General features: G+C 40.8%; 1 protein-coding gene across 1 annotated transcript in view; it reads right to left on the bottom strand.

The window, feature by feature from the left end:
• Positions 1-4,157: 4,157 nt before the first annotated feature.
• The window catches only part of CRTAM (cytotoxic and regulatory T cell molecule), a 33,865-nt gene continuing 19,506 nt past the window's right edge, over positions 4,158-18,516 (bottom strand). The window contains exons 6-10 of the mRNA XM_002822602.4: positions 13,849-13,929; positions 11,752-11,835; positions 8,895-9,041; positions 8,349-8,435; positions 4,158-5,540 (exon numbers count right to left, since the gene is read on the bottom strand). Coding sequence (XP_002822648.1) covers positions 5,410-5,540; positions 8,349-8,435; positions 8,895-9,041; positions 11,752-11,835; positions 13,849-13,929 — 530 coding nt within the window. The 3' untranslated portion in view covers positions 4,158-5,409. The remainder of the gene's footprint in view (positions 5,541-8,348; positions 8,436-8,894; positions 9,042-11,751; positions 11,836-13,848; positions 13,930-18,516) is intronic.

Raw genomic sequence — 18,516 nt, 5'->3', positions numbered from 1 at the left:
TGCCACTGCACTCCAGCCCGGGTGACAGAGTGAGTAAAACTCGGTTTCAAAATAAAATAACAGCTTTATTGAGGTATAATTCACATACCTCACAATTCATCCTCTTAAAATGCACAATTGAGTAATTTTAAAAATATTCAGAGTGGCACAATCATCACGACCAGCTAATTCCAGACTGTCTCCCCAAAGGAAGCCCCATATCCATTAGCAGTCATCCCTCATTCCCCACTTCCCTCAGCCCTTGGCAGCCACTTATCTCTTTTCTGTCTCTTTGGATTGGCATATTCTGAACATTTCATATAAATGGCATCATACAATATGTGTTTTGTGAGTGTGTGTCTGCCTTTTCTCACTTAGCATAATGTTTTCAAAGTTCGTGTTACAGCATGTATCAGTACTCCATTTCTTTTTATTACCAAATAATATTTCACTTTTTTTTTCTGTTTTGAGATGGAGTTTTGCTCTTGTTGCCCAGGCTGGAATGCAATGGTGTGATCTAGGCTCACCACAACCTCCACCTCTTGGATTCAACCGATTCTCCTGCCTCAGCCTCCTGAGTACCTGGGATTACAGGCATGTGCCACCACGCCCGGCTAATTTTGTATTTCGTATTTTTAGTAGAGATGGGGTTTCTCTATGTTGGTCTGGCTGGTCTCGAACTCTTGACCTCAGCTGATCCGCCCACCTTGACCTCCCAAAGTGCTGGAATTACAGGCATGAGCCACCGTACCCAGCCTCACTTTATGAATATACCACAACTTATTTACCTATTCATCATTTGATGGCAATTTGGGTTGTTTTCACCTTTGACCATTATAAATAATATTGCTATTAATAGTCCTGTACAAGGCTTTTTTTTTTTTTTTTTGAGACAGGGTCTCATTGTCAGCTTGAGTGCAGTGGCACTATTATTTACCCATTCGTCATTTGATGGTAATTTGGGCTGTTTTCACTATTGACTATTATAAATAATATTGCTATTAATGTTCCTGTAAAAGGTTTTTTTGTTTTGTTTTTGTTTTTGTTTTGAGACAGGGTCTCATTGTCAGCTTGAGTGCAGTGGCACCATCGTGGCTCACTGCAGTCTTGACCTCTGGGGCTCAAGTGATCCTCCCACCTCAGCCTCCCAAGTAACTGGGACAATAGGCGAGGGTCACCATGCCCCACTAATTCCTTCTTGAAAATCTTTTGTAGAGACGGGGCTTTGCCACATTGCCCAGGCTGGTCTCAAACTCCTGAGCTCAAGCGATCTGCCCACTTTGGCCTCCCAAAGTGCTGGGATTACAGGCATGAACCACTGCACCTGGCCAATATTACTGTACAAGTTTTTGTGTGGAGATATATATATATATATATTTTTTTTTTTTTTTGAGACAGAGTCTCGCTCTGTTGCCCAGACTGGAGTGCAGTGGCACGATCTTGGCTCACTGCAACCTCCGGCTCCCAGGTTCCAGCAATTCTCCTGCCTCAGCCTCCTGAGTAGCTGGGCTTACAGGCTCACACTACTACGCCCAACTAATTTTTGTATTTTTAGTAGAGATGGAGTTTCACTATGAGCCACCACGCCCCGCCTGTGTGGACATATTTTTCAGTTCTCTTGGGTATATTCTCTCTAGGAGCAGAACTGCTGAAGCATATGGTAACCCTATGTGTAACTTTTTGAGTAACGCAAGGCTGTTTTCCAATGTGGCTGAGCTATTTTACATTCTCACCAGTCATGTCTGAGGGCTCTCATTTCTCTATAACCTTTCCGAGATTTGTTATTTTCTCTTTTTTATTATAGCCATTTTTATGGGTGTGAAGTGGCATCATATTCCAGTTTCGATTTGCGTTTCCCATCTTGTCTTGTGCTCATGGCTGTTTTTATTACATAGTTACTTTAACGATATATTTCAAATTTCAGTTTAAAAACTAGTATCTGAGCAATCTCTAAAGATGATCAGTACATTTTTAAAGTATTGTAAAAACTCATGAGTTTTAATGTATTTAACATGTTTCAATCACTACTCTTTATTTATTTATTTTTTATTTATTTATTTATTTATTTATTTTTGAGACAGAGTCTCGCTCTGTCATCAGGCTGGAGTGCAGTGGCGCGATCTCAGCTCACTGCAACCTCTGTCTCCCGGGTTCAAGCGATTCTCCTGCCTCAGCCTCCTGAGTAGCTGGGACTACAGGTGTGTGCCACTACGCCCAGCAAATTTTTGTATTTTTAGTAGAGACGAGGTTTCACCATGTTGACCAGGATGGTCTTGGTCTCTTGACCTCATGATCTACCCGCCTCGGCCTCCCAAAGTGCTGGAATTACAGGCATGAGCCACCACGCCCGGCCCAATCACTACTCTTTTTTAATGCTCAGATTATCCCATCTTTGGCCACTGAAAGTCTCTGGAGGGAGTACACAAATTGGTTTCTGGGCCCTTTAACACAGTCACAGAAGAGTCTTTGATAGCTTCGTTTCTTTCTAGTATAAAATGTTCTAGCCTCGTTGATGTGGTTTGGATATTTGTTGCCTCCAAATCTCATGTTGAAATGTAATCTCCAGTGTTGGAGGTGGGGCCTGGTGGAAGGTATTTTGATCACTGGGGTAGGTCCCTCAAGAATAGCTTGGTACCATCCTATTGCTAACGGGTGAGTTCTCACTCTGAGTTCACCGAGATCTGGTTGTTTAAAAGTGTGTGGGCCAGGTTGGCAGCTCATGCCTATAATCTCAGCACTTTGGGAGGCTGAGGTGGGCCGATCACTTGAGCCCAGGAGTTTGAGATCAACCTAGGCAAGATGGCATTTGGGGAGAATAATGACATTTTTGTGGCCTTAGTTTTGGTTTGCTTCTAACTGAAAACAAGACATAGAGCAGAAAACGTAAGAAAAAATTAAAATTTAAAAAAAATTTTTTTTCAGACGGAGTCTTGCTCTGTCTCCCAGACTGGAGTGCAGTAGTGCGATCTTGGCTTACTGCCACCTCCGCCTCCCAGGTTCAAGCAATTTTCCTGCCTCAGCCTCCCGAGTAGCTGGGATTACAGGCGCCCGCCACCACACCCGGCTAATTTTTGTATTTTTGTTAGAGATGGGGTTTCACCGTCTTGGTCCGGCTGGTCTCGAACTCCTGACCTCGTGATCCACCCGCCTCAGCCTCCCAAAGTGCTCGAATTACAGGTGTGAGCCACTGCACCTGGCCTAAAAATTAACATATTTCAACAGGTCTAGAGTAATTATCAATTATAACAAGTTTGCTCTTGAACAAATTTGTTCAAAGCAATCATAGGAAGGAAGAGGGCTTCTCTCTTGGAAGGTACAACATTGAAAAATAGAACTACATTTCATCTAGATCAAAATCCCATTATATGCCGGGCACAGTGGCTCATGCCTATAATCCCAGCACTCTGGGATTGTATTTTTTGTATTTTTTGGTAGAAGCAATTCCCCTGACTCAGCCTTCTGAGTAGCTGGGATTACAGGCATGCACCACTACATCCAGCTAATTTTCGTATTTTTAGTAGAAATGGGGTTTCACCATGTTGGCCAGGCTGGTCTCGAACTCCAGACCTCAGGTGATCCACCTGCCTCTGCTTCCTAAAGTGCTGGGATTACAGGCGTGAGCCATTGTGCCTGGCCCAAAGAAATAAACTTAACATCGCTTCTGTGACAGTCCTATGAGAGTTGTATAACTTGAATCTAACCACGAGGAAGCAGACAAAGCCAAATTGAGAGATGGTCTACAAAATAACCAGCCTGTAATCTTCAGAAATATCCAGGTCATGAAAGTCAAGCCAAGACTGAAGAATTGTTCCAAATTGAATGAGACTAAAATGAAGTGTGACTCTGAACTGGATCCTTTGGGACAATTGGAGAAACCTGAATAGAGTGTGAGGACTGTTCGTGGAAGCAGAACAGTGCTAATTTCCCACTTTTGATGGTTGCATTGTGTTTCTAAAGGAGAGTGTTCTTATTTGTAGGAAGCACACACTCACGGATTTGGGGGGTGATGGGTATTGTGTCAACTTACTCTCAAATGATTCCGGGGGAAAAGTGCTTTGTTCTACCTTTACACTTTTCTGTAATGTTGTGATTGTCCAAAACAGTTTTGTCAAGAGAACAAAAAATCAGCATGGTTGGATCTGGCCCCTATCACAAATTACAGACTTATGATGTGCGCGTATGTTATTTTGTAATTGGTTTATTCGGATTCCAACAATGAGAAATGCTCCACATAAATGCCAAGTTTTGCTGTATAGCTTAAATAAACTGATCGAAAAAGAAAGGCTTGTCCCATGTTACTTTCACTTGTGAAAACAGGAAGTATAACTTGGTATAACCACTAGAAAAACAAATATATATTCTGCTTTTTATTAAAACATTTTAAAAAGCCATCCATTAGGTCAATAATCAGCAAATTAAACCCATCATTTTCTTTTGCACGTGTATTGGTCATGGAATTTCCAGGTAAAAATCTTGTCTGACAGACAAGGTCCGCTCATGTGATTTAGTAATCTAAGAAATTCGAATCTTTGGGCCTACCCTGAGCTCCTCTTTGTGCCTTGGGGCATGGGTTCTGGGGCCTTCTTGCCCATCTGACTCATTTATTGTCCTGTATCACTCCTCCCTGACATTGCTTTGTGCTGGTTACATCTTAAAAGTCTGTCTTGGAAGTAACTTCTTTTTTTTTTTTTGAGACAGAGTCTCCCTCTGTAGCCCAGGCTGGAGTGCAGTGGTGAGATCTTGACTCACTACAATCTCCGCCTCCCAGGTTCAAGCGATTCTCCACCCTCAGCCTCCCAAGTATCTGAGACTACAGGTGAGCACCACTACGCCTGGCTAATTTTTGCATTTTTAGTAGAGATGGGGTTTCACCATGTTGGCCAGGCTGGTCTCGAACTCCTGACCTAAAGTGATCCACCTACCTCAGCCTCCCAAAGTGCTAGGATTACAGGCATGAGCCACCGCGCCCGGCCAGAAGTAACTTCTTAGGATCAGAGATCTTTAGGTACTTTGCATCCCAAATTTCTTTATTTTGTGACCAGAAGAAATTATGAAAAAGAAAAAAAAATTTTTTTAAAGCAGTTCCATTAGAGCAAAGCATCTAAAAAATCCTGTTCCATCTGAGGTAGGATGTTAGCTGGTCACATTGATCCCGATCCCCAAGGCTTCATAGAATCCTCCTGTTCTGAAGTAGTGTCAGGCATAATTTTTTTTTTTGCTTTTCTTTTTTAAACTACAAGCTTTATGTGCATGGTTTGGTCCTCATGTTGCTGCCCTAGCTCCGGGGCAGATCATTATCCGAGGACACCTTCTTGCATTGCACTAAGAGGTCATTATTAATGTCTCAGCAATTAAGCTCCTTCCCCCAGGCTGGTCCACTGAGGTGACACTGTGGCAACCCTGAAATCACATGTTCTATTGCAGAGAGCACTACACAATACTCTCTGGTACTTGGATGTGCTTTTCTTCTAATTTTGAATGTTGTACATTTTCCTTCCTCTTTGTTTTTGCTTCTGAGTACAACTTTGTGATGTAGTTCATGCAACGCATAGGGCGGGAAGCTGAAAGAAAAACATGTTGAAGATGAATATTTATTTTGAATAACATTGCACCCATTTACTTGAAACACTTTGATTGGATATCATATTTTTAGGTTCACGTATTGCTTTATAAAAACCAAAACTTACTGATGCATATAAACGGTCTGAAGGCATTATTATATTTTTTGTTTTTCGTGTTTTTTTGAGACAGGCTGTCACTCTGTCGCCCAGGCTGAAGTGCAGTGGTGTGATCACCGCCCACTGCAGCCTCAGCCTCCTGGACTCAAGTGATCCTCTAACCTCAGCCTCTTGAGTACCTGGAACTACAGGCACACACTACCATGCCCAGCTAATTTTTAAATTATTCGTAGAGACGGGGTTTCACTATATTGCCTAGGCTGGTCTCAAACACCTGGGCTGAAGTGATCCACCCGCCTCAGCCTCCCAAAATCCTGGGATTATAGGCATAAGCCACTGCACTGGCCTATACTATAATTTTTAAAGAAGTCTTACTATATAAACAATATACTGGTAAACCTGAAATAAAATATACAGATATTTCTGCTGTAAAATAATCTATTGCTGAACATAACATATTGCCTTAGCGAAATTGCACACTAAAAATAACAGGGCTTACTGCAAAAATAGGGTCGGGGCAGATCACACTCAAGGCCTATGCAATTCTGTACAAACCGACTAGAGATGGCCCCAGAGAATATTTTTAATATGTGCAAAACAACATAATTAAAATGCTGGATTTGAGGGTGCTAAGGCAAGGAGGATGAAAGTGAAGGCTTGAGCTCAGGAGAAAGTGAAACCCCCAGCAAACCCCTGAAGATATACTTTTCTGGGGAAGAAGCCCCTGAGTAGTGCAGGTACTCATTTTAAATTTTCTTAAAGTTGGCTGGGCGTGGTGGCTCATGCCTGTAATCCCAGCACTTTGGGAGGCCAAGGTGGGTGGATCACTTGAGTCCAGGAGTTCAAGACCAGCCTGGGCAACATGGTGAAACCCCATCTCTACTAAAAATACAAAAATTAACTGGGCGTGGTGGTGCGTGCCTGTTGTCCCAGCTACTAGGGAGGCTGAGGTGGGAGGACTGATTGAGCTCGAAAGGTCAAGGCTGCAGTGACCTATGATGGCACCATGGCACTCCAGCCTGGGGAACAGAGTGAGAGACCCTGTCTCAAAAAAAAAAAAAGAAAAAAAATTGCTTTAAAAGTTGAACTGGAAGGGCTTCCATTTTTCCAGCTAACAGACATAATTCTACTCCTACTGTTTTGGATCTTCTTGCCTAGGAAAAACAGCTCAGGGAGCAACCCAACTCACACATGATATTAACATCATTTTCCTATCCGCCAGGTGAGTATGTGATGACTGGTATTTAGAAACAGGTGTTGCAACGCAATTGACTTGGATATTGTTTACACACATTTTCCCCTCCCACCCCCAGTTTTCACACAGTCAATTCTCTTGTGTTCCTTTCCCAGCTAGTACATCTATTCATTCTTTTCAGTTCACGCTCTAGTAGGTCAAAACCTAAATAGGCAGAGGTGTTATAAAAGACAAGCCTCCTACAAAAACCTCAGTAAAACCAACAGAATAGAGTGGCAAAGCTCGCTGTATTTCTTGCAGCTCCTGGCGGGTAGAATAAGTTAGTTTGTATGGAGGAAATAATATGGTTGGAAGGTGGAATATTGCTTTTCTATAGTCCTGGCTTCTGCCTTCCAGATCTTTATCAAGAATACAATCCCCAACCTCCACTTCCCATACACAATCTCCTTTCCATCCCGATTCTCTTCGTTTTCTTTACATATTTTGTCTGAGGAATTGCAATGAAGTCATCCAAAGGACCTGACACATGCCTTCTTGAATTAATGGAGCCTATAGTCACTCATTTAATACAAATTCATCAACTACCCTGTGCTAGAATCTGAGGATACAGAGTAAATCTGATTACTCACCACCTAAAGGAGTGTTGCAGTAGCTATATAAAAACACCAAAAATTACAATATGGAGGAAGAAGTGCTTCTATGACAAAGGTGTCATAGGATCCTCTGGTGGTCTTGGGGTATCCCTGTGTGTGATGTCAAAGAGTCAAGGATGGCTTCCCAAAAGGAAGTCACCTTCTGCTACATGAACTTAACTGCTATTATTTATTTTTGCAGATGAGTCTCCTTAAGTTCTACAGGATGATTTAGGAGACTTTCTAGTGCTAAAAAATCAAATTTTGATTCTTCTCCTTCTTTTTAAAGGGGACTACTTAATTGTGATGGTTAATTTTAAGTGTTAAATTGGGTGGATTAAGAAATACCTCAAATCTGGTAAAGCATTATTTTTGGGTTTGTCTATGAGGTTGTTTCTAGAGGAGATTAGTGTGTGAGTCTGAGTGGAGTAGGTGGGCATCGAGATTTGCCCTTGATGTGGGTGGGCACCATCCAATCTGTTGGGGGCCCGGAAAGAACAAAATCAGAAAGAAGGCAAATGTGTTGATCTGTCTGCTGGAGCTGGAATACACTCCCTCCTCTCCCGGCAGCAGAACTCTAGACTCCTTGGCCTTTGGCTTTCAGGACTTACGTCAGTGGTCCCCGGAGTTCTCAGGCCTTTGAACTTGAACTGAACCAGGCTACCAGCATCCCAGGGTCTCCAGTTTGCAGACTTCCTGTCCAGGGACTTGTCAGCCTCCATAATCTCCTGAGCCAATTCCCCCTCATATATATATATATGAGAATATATATATATATTCTGTTGTCTGTGTCTCTCTGGAGAACTCTGACTAATAAATTAATGAAACTCATTGTTCAGATCTCAGGTCATAGAGTTGACTTACATTGGCCATTTTTCTCTTGAGATGATGTTTCTTCATTATTTGACCTTGATCTGTAACTTTCTAGTGTGTGGTCTGAAACTTCGTTTTCTACAAAAAAAGAAAATCAAGCGACTAATTTCTGATGCCACGGACATGTAGAAATGTATATTTGAATAAGATAATACCTCTGTTACTGTGCAATAGTAGCCTTACCATGCCCCTCCCATAACTCATACCTCATTAATTCAACACATAATTTTTTGATTCCTGTAGGCACTGTGCTAGGCAGTCCTGGGATTTTTATCCTTCTGTGAATAGAAGTGTCTATAATTTAATGCCAATTTCTGGAGCTATGCTAGTTTCTATTGATTATGCACTTTTAGACTATAGTCCCTGGAGATTCACACCCGAGTTTACTAGAAAACAAACAATTGCTTATCTGAGTGACAGCACTTATCAAATAGATTATGTAGTGTCTGACAGAAAGCTTTAATGGACAGAATTTCCCTTTTTTTAGCCATTTGTTCTGGCGTCTTATGGCCTCCGCCAGGTTCCCTGCCCACTGACCTTTCTTCCATATCACATGTGCTCTCCGCAGCTTCATGATGAAGAGCTGGACTATGATGAAGAGTATGAAAATGAGGAAGGACACCAGTGTGAGCAGCAGGATGCCACTTTTCTTCCTTGCCAATCCTAAATACTGAGGATTTGCTTCTATAAGGAAAATGAAAAAGGAGTTTAGATACTTTTTTTTGTTTTGTTTTGTTTTTATTGCCACTGGAGAATATGTAACAATACTTCTACAAAGTGATATAAGCTAATAGCTCAGATGAAGAGACGAGAAAGAGCTTACCCCTGAAGGTAAAGAGACTTACATTGTTCATTCTCTGAGAACAAGCAAACAGGCATACAACAAACAAGGCAATTATGTGTGATGATGTGAAAAGATTTTTTAAGTTACATAGCTATTGGGCTAGTTATTTTTTATTTCTAGAGAAAGCATATGAGAAAATAGACTTAAATTATAGTCAGAAGATTCAAATTAGCTTTAGGAATGATTTTTAGCAAAATATAGTTAAGTAGCAAGAAGGATTGTCAAGGAGTTTAAAAAACTATCCAAATAAAATGAAAATTTATTTATCTTGGTTAGGTTAAATGTGGCCCTACAGGAAGGCATTTGGGTTAAATCAGATGAGCTTGTAAAAATATTTCTAGCCAGGTGCAGTGGCTCATGCCTGTAATCCCAGCACTTTGGGAGGCTGGGATGGGATGGTTGCTTGAGGCCAGGGGTTTGAGACCAGCCTGGGCAACATAGCGAGACTTTGTCTCTACAGAAATAATAATAAAAAAAAAATTAGCCAGGAGCAGTTGTGCACACCTGTAGTCCTAGCTACTTGGAAGACTGAGGCGGAGGATCACTTGAGTCTAGGAGTTTAAGGTTACAGTGAGCTATGATTGTGAAACTGCACTCCAACCTGGGAGACAGGTGAGAACTGTCTCTTTAAAAAAAAAAAAAAAAAAAAAAAAAACAAAGGCTTTCTAAACCTGGAATTCTGATTCTATGGGCTGTAGTTTTGCTAAATGTCCTGGTCACCTCATATCAATCAATGAATAATTAAGGAGTGCCAGCTATGTGTAGAACATTGTGCTTGGACCTACAGAAGGCACAGTTCATATGCTTTGGGGATTAGCTCTCTCTCTATATAAACAAATTAATAAAAACAAACAAAAGTAAGATATGTCAAATTCTGGATCCATATGTATTTATATCATAGTGTGTTCAGGGGTTCAGAGGCAAGAATGGTCTCTGAGGGGTGAGTTGGTCAAAAAAGTTTTCAGTGAAGATATTGGCCTTGAAGGTGGAGTAAGGAGAGGTGAGAGGAGGTCTCCTCTTCCACCAGGGGCAGTGAGGATAAACAAGGGCAGGGCGATTGAAAAGGGATGATGTTTTCAGAGAAAAATATATATCTCGTAAGGACTTTGTAGATATGAGACTGCAGAAGTAGGTAATAGATGGCACCTAATGAGGTGTTTGGGACTCACGCTCTGTGTTGTAGACTTCAGGAAGCCGTAAGGGGTTTTAGAACACAGGTCTGCAGAGTGTAAAGAGACATTTTGTTGGCAGGGTGCTAAAAGTGAACCAGAGGAGGAGAAACTGAGGCTATAATACTCCATGCAGGAGATGATGAGAGCCTGGATTGGGACGTTAACAGTGACAATGGACAAAATACCTGAAAGAGAAGACTCAAAAGTTCTTGGAAATTGACTGATTTTATATACATGTGTGTACATATGCATATACATATACACATAGATATATTTGTACACATACACAGGAGTGATAGATAACACCAAGGTTTGGGGTCTGTGTGATGCTTTGGGGCCTGTGTGATGCTTTGGACGAGCTGATTTTGTGGGAGAAGGTGCTGTTTGGTATTTACCAATGTTGAGTTTGGGGAAATTGCAGAAAATTCAGCTACAGATATATAGAAAATGGAAAGAAATTGGCACCAATGCTGAGGAGGATGTTCTGGAAATATAGGTATAGAAATCTTTTGCTGACTGGGCACAGTGGCTCACACCTGTAATCCCAGCTATTTGGGAGGTGGAGGTAGGAGATCTCTTGAGCCCAGGAGTTCAAGGCTGCAGTGAACATGATCGTGCCCCTGCACCCTGGCCTGGGAGACAGAGAGAGACCCTGTCTCTGAAAACAAAACAAAACCAGAAAAGAAAAAGAGAGAAATCTTTTGCCTAGTGGCAACGGGAACCACCTTGGGAATGAGTAAACTCTTTAAAAATAAGGGAAGAACAGCCAGGCGCGGTGGCTCACGCCTGTAATCCCAGCACTTTGGGAGGCCGAGGAGGGCAGATCACCGGAGGTCGGGAGTTCAAGACCAGACTGACCAACATGGAGAAACCCCGTCTCTACTAAAAATACAAAATTAGCTGGGGTGGTGGCGTGTGCCTGTAATCCCAGCTATTTGGGAGGCTGAGGCAGGAGAATCACTTGAACCTGGGAGGTGGAGGTTATAGTGAGCTGGGATTGCACCACTGCACTCCAGCCTAGGCAACAAGAGCAAAACTCTGTCTCACAAAAAAAAAAAAAAAAAAAAAAAGGAGGGAAGAACAAAAGATGGAGAAGTAAAATCAGAAGTATATACACATTTAAGAAGTCAGAAGAGGAAGATAAGTTAATTGATGGATACAGAGAAGCAGTGGTGAGCAACAAATAACAGAACCAGGAAAAGTATGTCAAGAAGCCAAGAGGTAACTAAATCAAGGAGGGACAAAGGAGTGATTAACCAATCATGTCCTAAAGGGCAGAAAGGTCAAGAAAAGGGAGGACTGACAAAGGCCATTGAATTTATCGATTAAGAGGTTAAAATGTTGAGTGTTTATTCTAAATGCAGTGGGTGACACTTACCAGTGGTCAAGTCAGGATCTTGAGTGGTTTGTTCTTTCTCTTCCTTGTCAATCTCCGATGTACTAGAATCTTCTGTTACTGAGACTAAAGTGAAAGAAGATAAAACACGAGCTATGCATACATTATATACATGTGACTATATACAACTGTAGTTACGTAAGTCTTCCCAGAGCAGCTTGGGAAGCCAAATTTAAAAACAGTACTGAGATCATTTTTGAACTATACATTTCTTGCAAACATAATTGCAAATGGCTAGGCTCACTTTGCCTTATTTTTTTAAGGTAAATGTTTTGAGCACTTACTCTATGCCTGGCCTTGAACTGAGCACTTGGTATATATTATTTCTCACTACAGCTCTGAGAAAATGGAGGTTTAGAGCAGTTATGTAAAGTACCTAAAGTCCTGTAGCAAATAAGTGGCAAAGCCAATACATAAACTTTGTTTTACCTAACTCCAGAACCCAGCATTTAAACCATTATTTCATACTTCCATCCTGAATCAGGCCTATTAGGGAGAAGGCCTTTAGGATGCTTCAAGATAACAACTGAACACCGAGGAATGGCATTCCAAGCTTTAATTATAGAAAACCTACAGCCTGAAATTTATGTTGAAATATAGCTTCAGTTATTCAAATCTCTGCTTGCCTCCCCATTAGAAGTGGGATGTACTATGATTTTTTTTTAGATAAGATAAATTATAAAAAATAAGAAACCGTGTGTGGTTTTTTTTCCAGATTTTACTGCTTATGTTTCCAATTTCCTTTTTTCCCTCTGCAGTTTCTTGCTTTTTAGTCCATTACACAGCGCCACTATGTGGACCCCGAGAGGAATGAAGCCTCCCATTCTATTGAAAATGGGTATTAACGGTAATAAAATCGTAGAAATGGAAAGCTGAAAGGAATTTTAGAAACCATATTTTTAAAGTCTTATATATGAAAAAGCAGAGCAGAAAATTGAGTTGTTCAGTAGCAAGCCGTTAAAGATTACTAGATTCTAAACACGTTTACAAATATTGGATTATTAAAGCAAGTGATGTGGCTGTTCCACTTCATAATATTTTCAATTTCCATTGTCCTTCAAAAAACTGTATGGTACATGTTGTATTTATCAGTGTTTAGAAATCCCAAACATTTACTTTTAAATATTATTTAGGATACACATTTTTAAAAATGTGATCTGATACTCAGAACTATGGACATGATAATGATCTGAAAACCCTTATTCCACCAAATGAAATTATTATTGACACACTACATGAAATGGAAAGAGAATATGTAGGAATTTATGCCTTTCTGGATGAGGCTAATAGTCTTGCTCAAAGCACCATAACCAATTCTTTCTCTTTCTTTCTTTCTTTCTTTCTTTCTTTCTTTCTTTCTTTCTTTCTTTCTTTCTTTCTTTCTTTCTTTCTTTCGTAACTCATTTTCTGAGAAGCTACTATTGCTGGATACTATGCTAGGTAAAATACAAAGTTAAATTAGATATACAATCATTGCTCTGAGTTAACCTCTAGTGAGTTCACTGTCTAAAAAACTGGAATTATAATCCAGGCTTTCTAAATTATTCTGCATTTGTAGTTCAATCCCATCATCAAAATGACCTGAGTTATTGACAATCAAGTAATTGACATGCCTTCAAAGGTGATTTTGTTATTCAATGACAACACCAAATCTCCAGCTTCTGCTTCTTTTCTCTTTGTTGATACCAAGTCTGTGTTTTGTGTTTGGTGTGCTTTAGATGGGAAAACAAAGAAACGAGTCTCTCTATAAATGAATTCAACTTTGTCCTTTACTGCAGAGGAAATTCAAATGTCACAGTCGTGAATGTGTGTGTGTACATGTGTACATCTCTATCTCAGGCAAACTAGAACTGAACTTGCAAGGCTTTATGTCAGCCTGAAGCCCATCCCACTAAGTATTCCGGTGCCTGATGTGGTTCTACTCTAGGATGCTACAAAGCTGGAGCCAGTTGGAGGGGGCCTGTACGGTCTTAGTAAAAATTAAAACAAAAAATATTCTTAAAACTTAGAATGAGAAAAATAACCTTCCCAAGGAAGCATGATTTTTTAAAAACAAGTTTTAATGATTTTGACACTTACCAGTACTGGTGGGCTGCTGTGGGTCTTGAGAGGATAGAGAGTTTCTCTCCAGAGCATCTGAAGCTGTCTCTTCATCAGTAACTAGGAAAGGGGAAAAACAAAATTCTGCTACTATAGAGAGCAGTTTTACCCACATTGTGCTCAGTAAAAGAGATTGGAGAATATATTTGGCGGCTACCTGCTTGTAGAGGTTGTGCAGAAACCCCAGAACTGTGTGTTCTGCGGCTCCTGCTCTGGGTTTTGAATCTGTATCCCACTGAGTGCCCATCTGCTCACCTGCCTGGCTTAAAGCACAGCATGCTGGACCTCTGTGTGGTGGCAGTGGTAGGCAAAGAGTATTCACTGTTTCTATCTGTGTCCTTCTATCCATCAATCAATCCCTCTGTCTGTTTATCTACCCATCCATCTATCTATCTACCTATTGTTAGATGGCTTTGGAATCAGCCTCAGACTGGGCTGAATTCCAGTGCTGCTACTTACTTGCTCCTGAATGAGTTGGACAAGATAGCCGACCTCTCTAACACTTTTTTTCTCTTATCTGTAAAATGGAGATACTGACAGCATTTACCTCTTCGAGTGTTTTGTGAGAATTAGTAAGTTCATTTACACACATGTTTAGTACAATGCCTAGCTATTTATTAAGCACAATGCTAAATGTTATTGTATAACATTAATCAATGCAGAGGATCAGCTTAGTATAGGTTTTACCAGTCATCGAACAGACCCACATCCAGGAAGCATGTAATAACTGTGCCTGTCAGTATTAGTACAAACACTAATACTGACATGTCGGGCGGGCGCAGTGGCTCACACCTGTAATCTCAGCACTTTGGAAAGCTGAGGTGGGTGGATCGCCTGAAATCAGGAGTTCAAGACCAGCCTGGTCAACATGGTGAAACCCCATCTCTACTTTAAATACAAAAAACTAGCCGGGCGTGGTGGTGTGTGTGTGTTTGTAATCCCAGCTACTTGGGAGGCTAAGGCAAGAGAATTGCTTGAACCTGGGAGGCAGAGGTTGCAGTGAGCCAGGATCGCACCACTGCACTCCAGCCTGGGCAACAGAGCGAGGAGACTCCCTCTCAAAAAAAAAAAAATATATATATATATATATATGTGTATATATATATGTATATATATGTATATATAATGTATATGTATGTGTGTGTGTATACATATATATACTGACACATCACAGGTGGTTCATGTTTTTATAAAATTTGTGAGTGCTTCTTAGTGTTTATTTAATCAAATAATTTTCCATGGTTTTGAAAACGTATCTGGTTAATCAAACATTCAAAACGTATGAAAAATATAAAAATACCTGAATTGTGTGTAAGGGCTCTGAGGAAAGAAAGAATTACTAAGGAAACATTATAGAGATAGTAATATAGACTATAAGGCTAAAATGAACTCTGACCACACAGGTGCCAGAGAAAATTGAAGAAAGAGGAGAGCTGCTGGCAATGAAAAGAGGGAAAAGCTGGAATGCTAGTCAAATAGAAGTACTGGGAATAAATTTTAAGAAGAATATGGGGCCGGGCACAATGGTTCGTGCCTGTAATCCCAGTTCTGTGGGTGGCTGAGGCAGGCAGATTGCTTAAGCCCAGGAGTTTGAGACCAGCCTAGGCAACATGGCAAGACCCCATCTCTACAAAAAAATAGCTGGGCATGGTGGTACATCCCTGTAGTTCCAACTACTCAGGAGGCCAAGGTAGGAGGATCATCTGAGCCCAGAGAGGTTGAGGCTGCAGTGAGCCGTGATCACACCATTGCGCTCCAGCTTGGGTGACGGAGTGAGACCCTGTCTCAAAATTTTAGAAAACAAGAAGAACATCTCTGGGGACATATAGAATAAAATTTATCAATAGTGATTTAAATCTTCTAACATAGTATATACTATGTGAATTCAGAAAATTATGTTATGTACAAAACAAGTTTTATCTATACATATTTAAAACTAGATTCTGTATTTACTTTGATTTATCCTGTTAATTAACAAGCTAGCAAACTATTGCATTTAGACTGAATGTTGTTTTAATTAGGTGGCTACTGGCACATGCTGATCTACCTCCCTAGTTGGTCAGAATATTGTAGACCTCTGCTATCCAATATGGTATGCACTAGCTCCAACGACTATTTAAATTAAAATTAATTAAAATGAAAACATATTAAAAATTTAGGCCAGGTGCAGTGGCTCACACCTGTAATCCTAGCACTTTGGAAGTTGAAGGCGGGCAGTTCACCTGAGGCCAGGAGTTCAAGACCAGCCTGGCCAACATGGTGAAACCTGACTCTACTAATAAAAACACAAAAACTAGCTGGGCATGGTGGTGGGCGCCTATAATCCCAGCTACTCGGGAGACTGAGGCGGGAGTATTGCTTGAACCTGGGAGGCAGAGGTTACAGTGAGCTGAGATAGCACCATTGCACTCCAGTCTGAACGACAAGAGCAAGACTCCACCTCTAAAAATAAAATAGCTCCTCAGTTGCTATAGTCACACTTAAAGTTCAAATTTTGGACAACTTGTATCCACCACTGTGAGCTTGACAACCTCCAAATGCTTAAAGACTTCTGATGAGATCGGTGATGATATTAATGAACATGATTTTGATGCTGAAATATGTCAACATTGGAAAGTTCTGTGGAACTTAGTGAATCAGTATTTTCCAAATGACTAAAACATAATGTTAGAAAAATCATGCCTGGGTAAAAGTTCTAAGCAAAGTGCAAGACAGTTCAGTGGGTTTTAATATAACAGTATGAAAAGTTCATTGACATGGGCCCAGAGTCCACACACCAACTAATCTTTAAGAAACTACTACTTGTTGAGTTTTGGTGTAACATCAAAGAAGAATATCCACAATTATCTGAACCAGCTATTAAAATACTCTACCCCTTTCCAATTATATATTTGTGTGAGATTGAATTTTTATATATTTATTTAAAGCAAAATAACATTTTGGAAGAGATCGAATGCAAAAGTTACAAGAACCTAATTGTTTTCCATTAAGCCAGACATTAAAGAGATTTTCAAAATGTAAAAAAATGACATTTTCACACTAATCTTTTCAGTGTTACAAAATATACTTTTTTTTTTTCATTAAAATATGTCATTTCTGGGCCAGGTACAGTGGCTCACGCCTGTAATCCCAGCACTTTGGGAGGCCGAGGCAGGTGGATCACCTGAGGTCAGGTGTTCAAGATCAGCCTGCCCAACATGGCGAAACCCCATCTCTATTAAAAATACAAAAAAATTAGCCAGGTGTGGTAGCAGGAGCCTGTAATGCCAGCTACTCAGGAGGCTGAAGCAGGAGAATCACTGGAACCCAGGAGGCAGAAGTTGCAGTGAGCTGAGATGGGGCCACTGCACTCATCTCAAAAAATAAGTGCACTCCATCTCAAAAAATAAAATAAAATGAATATGCCATTTCTGTTAACATGTAGTAGATTTATTATTTTAAAATAAATTTACAGATACATTTTTTTTAATTTCTCGGTTTTAATTTCTAATAGGTAAATATTGACAGACATCATCTACATAAGTAAAAGTTCTTTGGGGTTCTCAATTATTTTTCAGAGTGTAGAGAGGTCCTGAAATCAAAACTTTGAGAACTGTTTTCAAATGTTTAAAAAATCCTATCCCCAGGTAAGTAATAGAAAACCAAGATTCCTCATTTTAAATACTAAAATGATTAAATAAATCAGGTGCAGTAGCTCATGCCTCTAATCCTAGTGCTTTGGGTGGCCGATGAGGGAGGATTACTTAAGCCCAGGAGTTCAGACCAGCCTGGGCACCATAATGAGATTCTGTCTCTATAAAAATTTTTAAAATTAACCAGGTGTGGTGTGTGCACCTGTAGTCCCAGCTACTCAGGAGACTAGGTGGGAGGATCACTTAAGTCTGGGAGGTAGAGGCTGCAGTGAGCTATGATTGCACTACGGCACTCCAGCCTGAGCTACAGAAGGAGACCTTGTCTCAACAACAACAACAACAAAAAGAGCCAGGTGTGGTGGTTCATGCTTGTAATCCCAACACTTTGGGAGGCAGGCAGAGGTTGAGGGATCGCTTGAGCTCAGGAATTCAAGACCAGGCTGAGTAACATGGCAAAACCCCATACCTACAAAATATATGAAAATTAGCAGGGTGTGGTGGCTCATGCCTGTGTTCCCAGCCACTCCGGAGGCTGAGGCAGGAGGATCAACTTGAGCCTGGGAGGTAGAGGTTACAGCAAGCCAAGATTGTGTCACTGCCTTCCAGCCTGGGCAACAGAGTGAGACCGTCTCAAGAAAAGAAATAAATCAATGATAATTCTGAAATCTGGGTGAGGTGGCTCATGCCTGTAATCCCAGCACTTTGGGAGGCCAAAGAGGGAGAACTGCTTGAGACTAGGAGTTTTGAGACCAGCCTGAGCAACATAGGGAGACCCTGTCTCGACAAACATTTAAAAATTAGCCAGATGTAGTGGTGCATACCTGTAGTACTAGCAACTTGAGGGGCTGAAGTGGGAGGACTGATTGTGAGCCTGGAAGATTGAGGCTGCAGTGAGCCATGATCACACCACTGCACTCCAGCTTTGGTGAAAGAGTGAGACCCTGTCTCAAAAAACAAAACAAAACAAAAAACCAAAGATAGTCTATTCAAAAATCGATTCCTGCTGCTCTACTCT

Source organism: Pongo abelii, chromosome 9 (genome assembly GCF_028885655.2).
Source record: "Pongo abelii isolate AG06213 chromosome 9, NHGRI_mPonAbe1-v2.0_pri, whole genome shotgun sequence".
Classification (NCBI taxonomy): Eukaryota; Metazoa; Chordata; class Mammalia; order Primates; family Hominidae; genus Pongo; species Pongo abelii.
The sequence above is the reverse complement of the archived record's forward strand: the minus strand, read 5'-3'. Positions and strand labels throughout refer to the sequence as shown.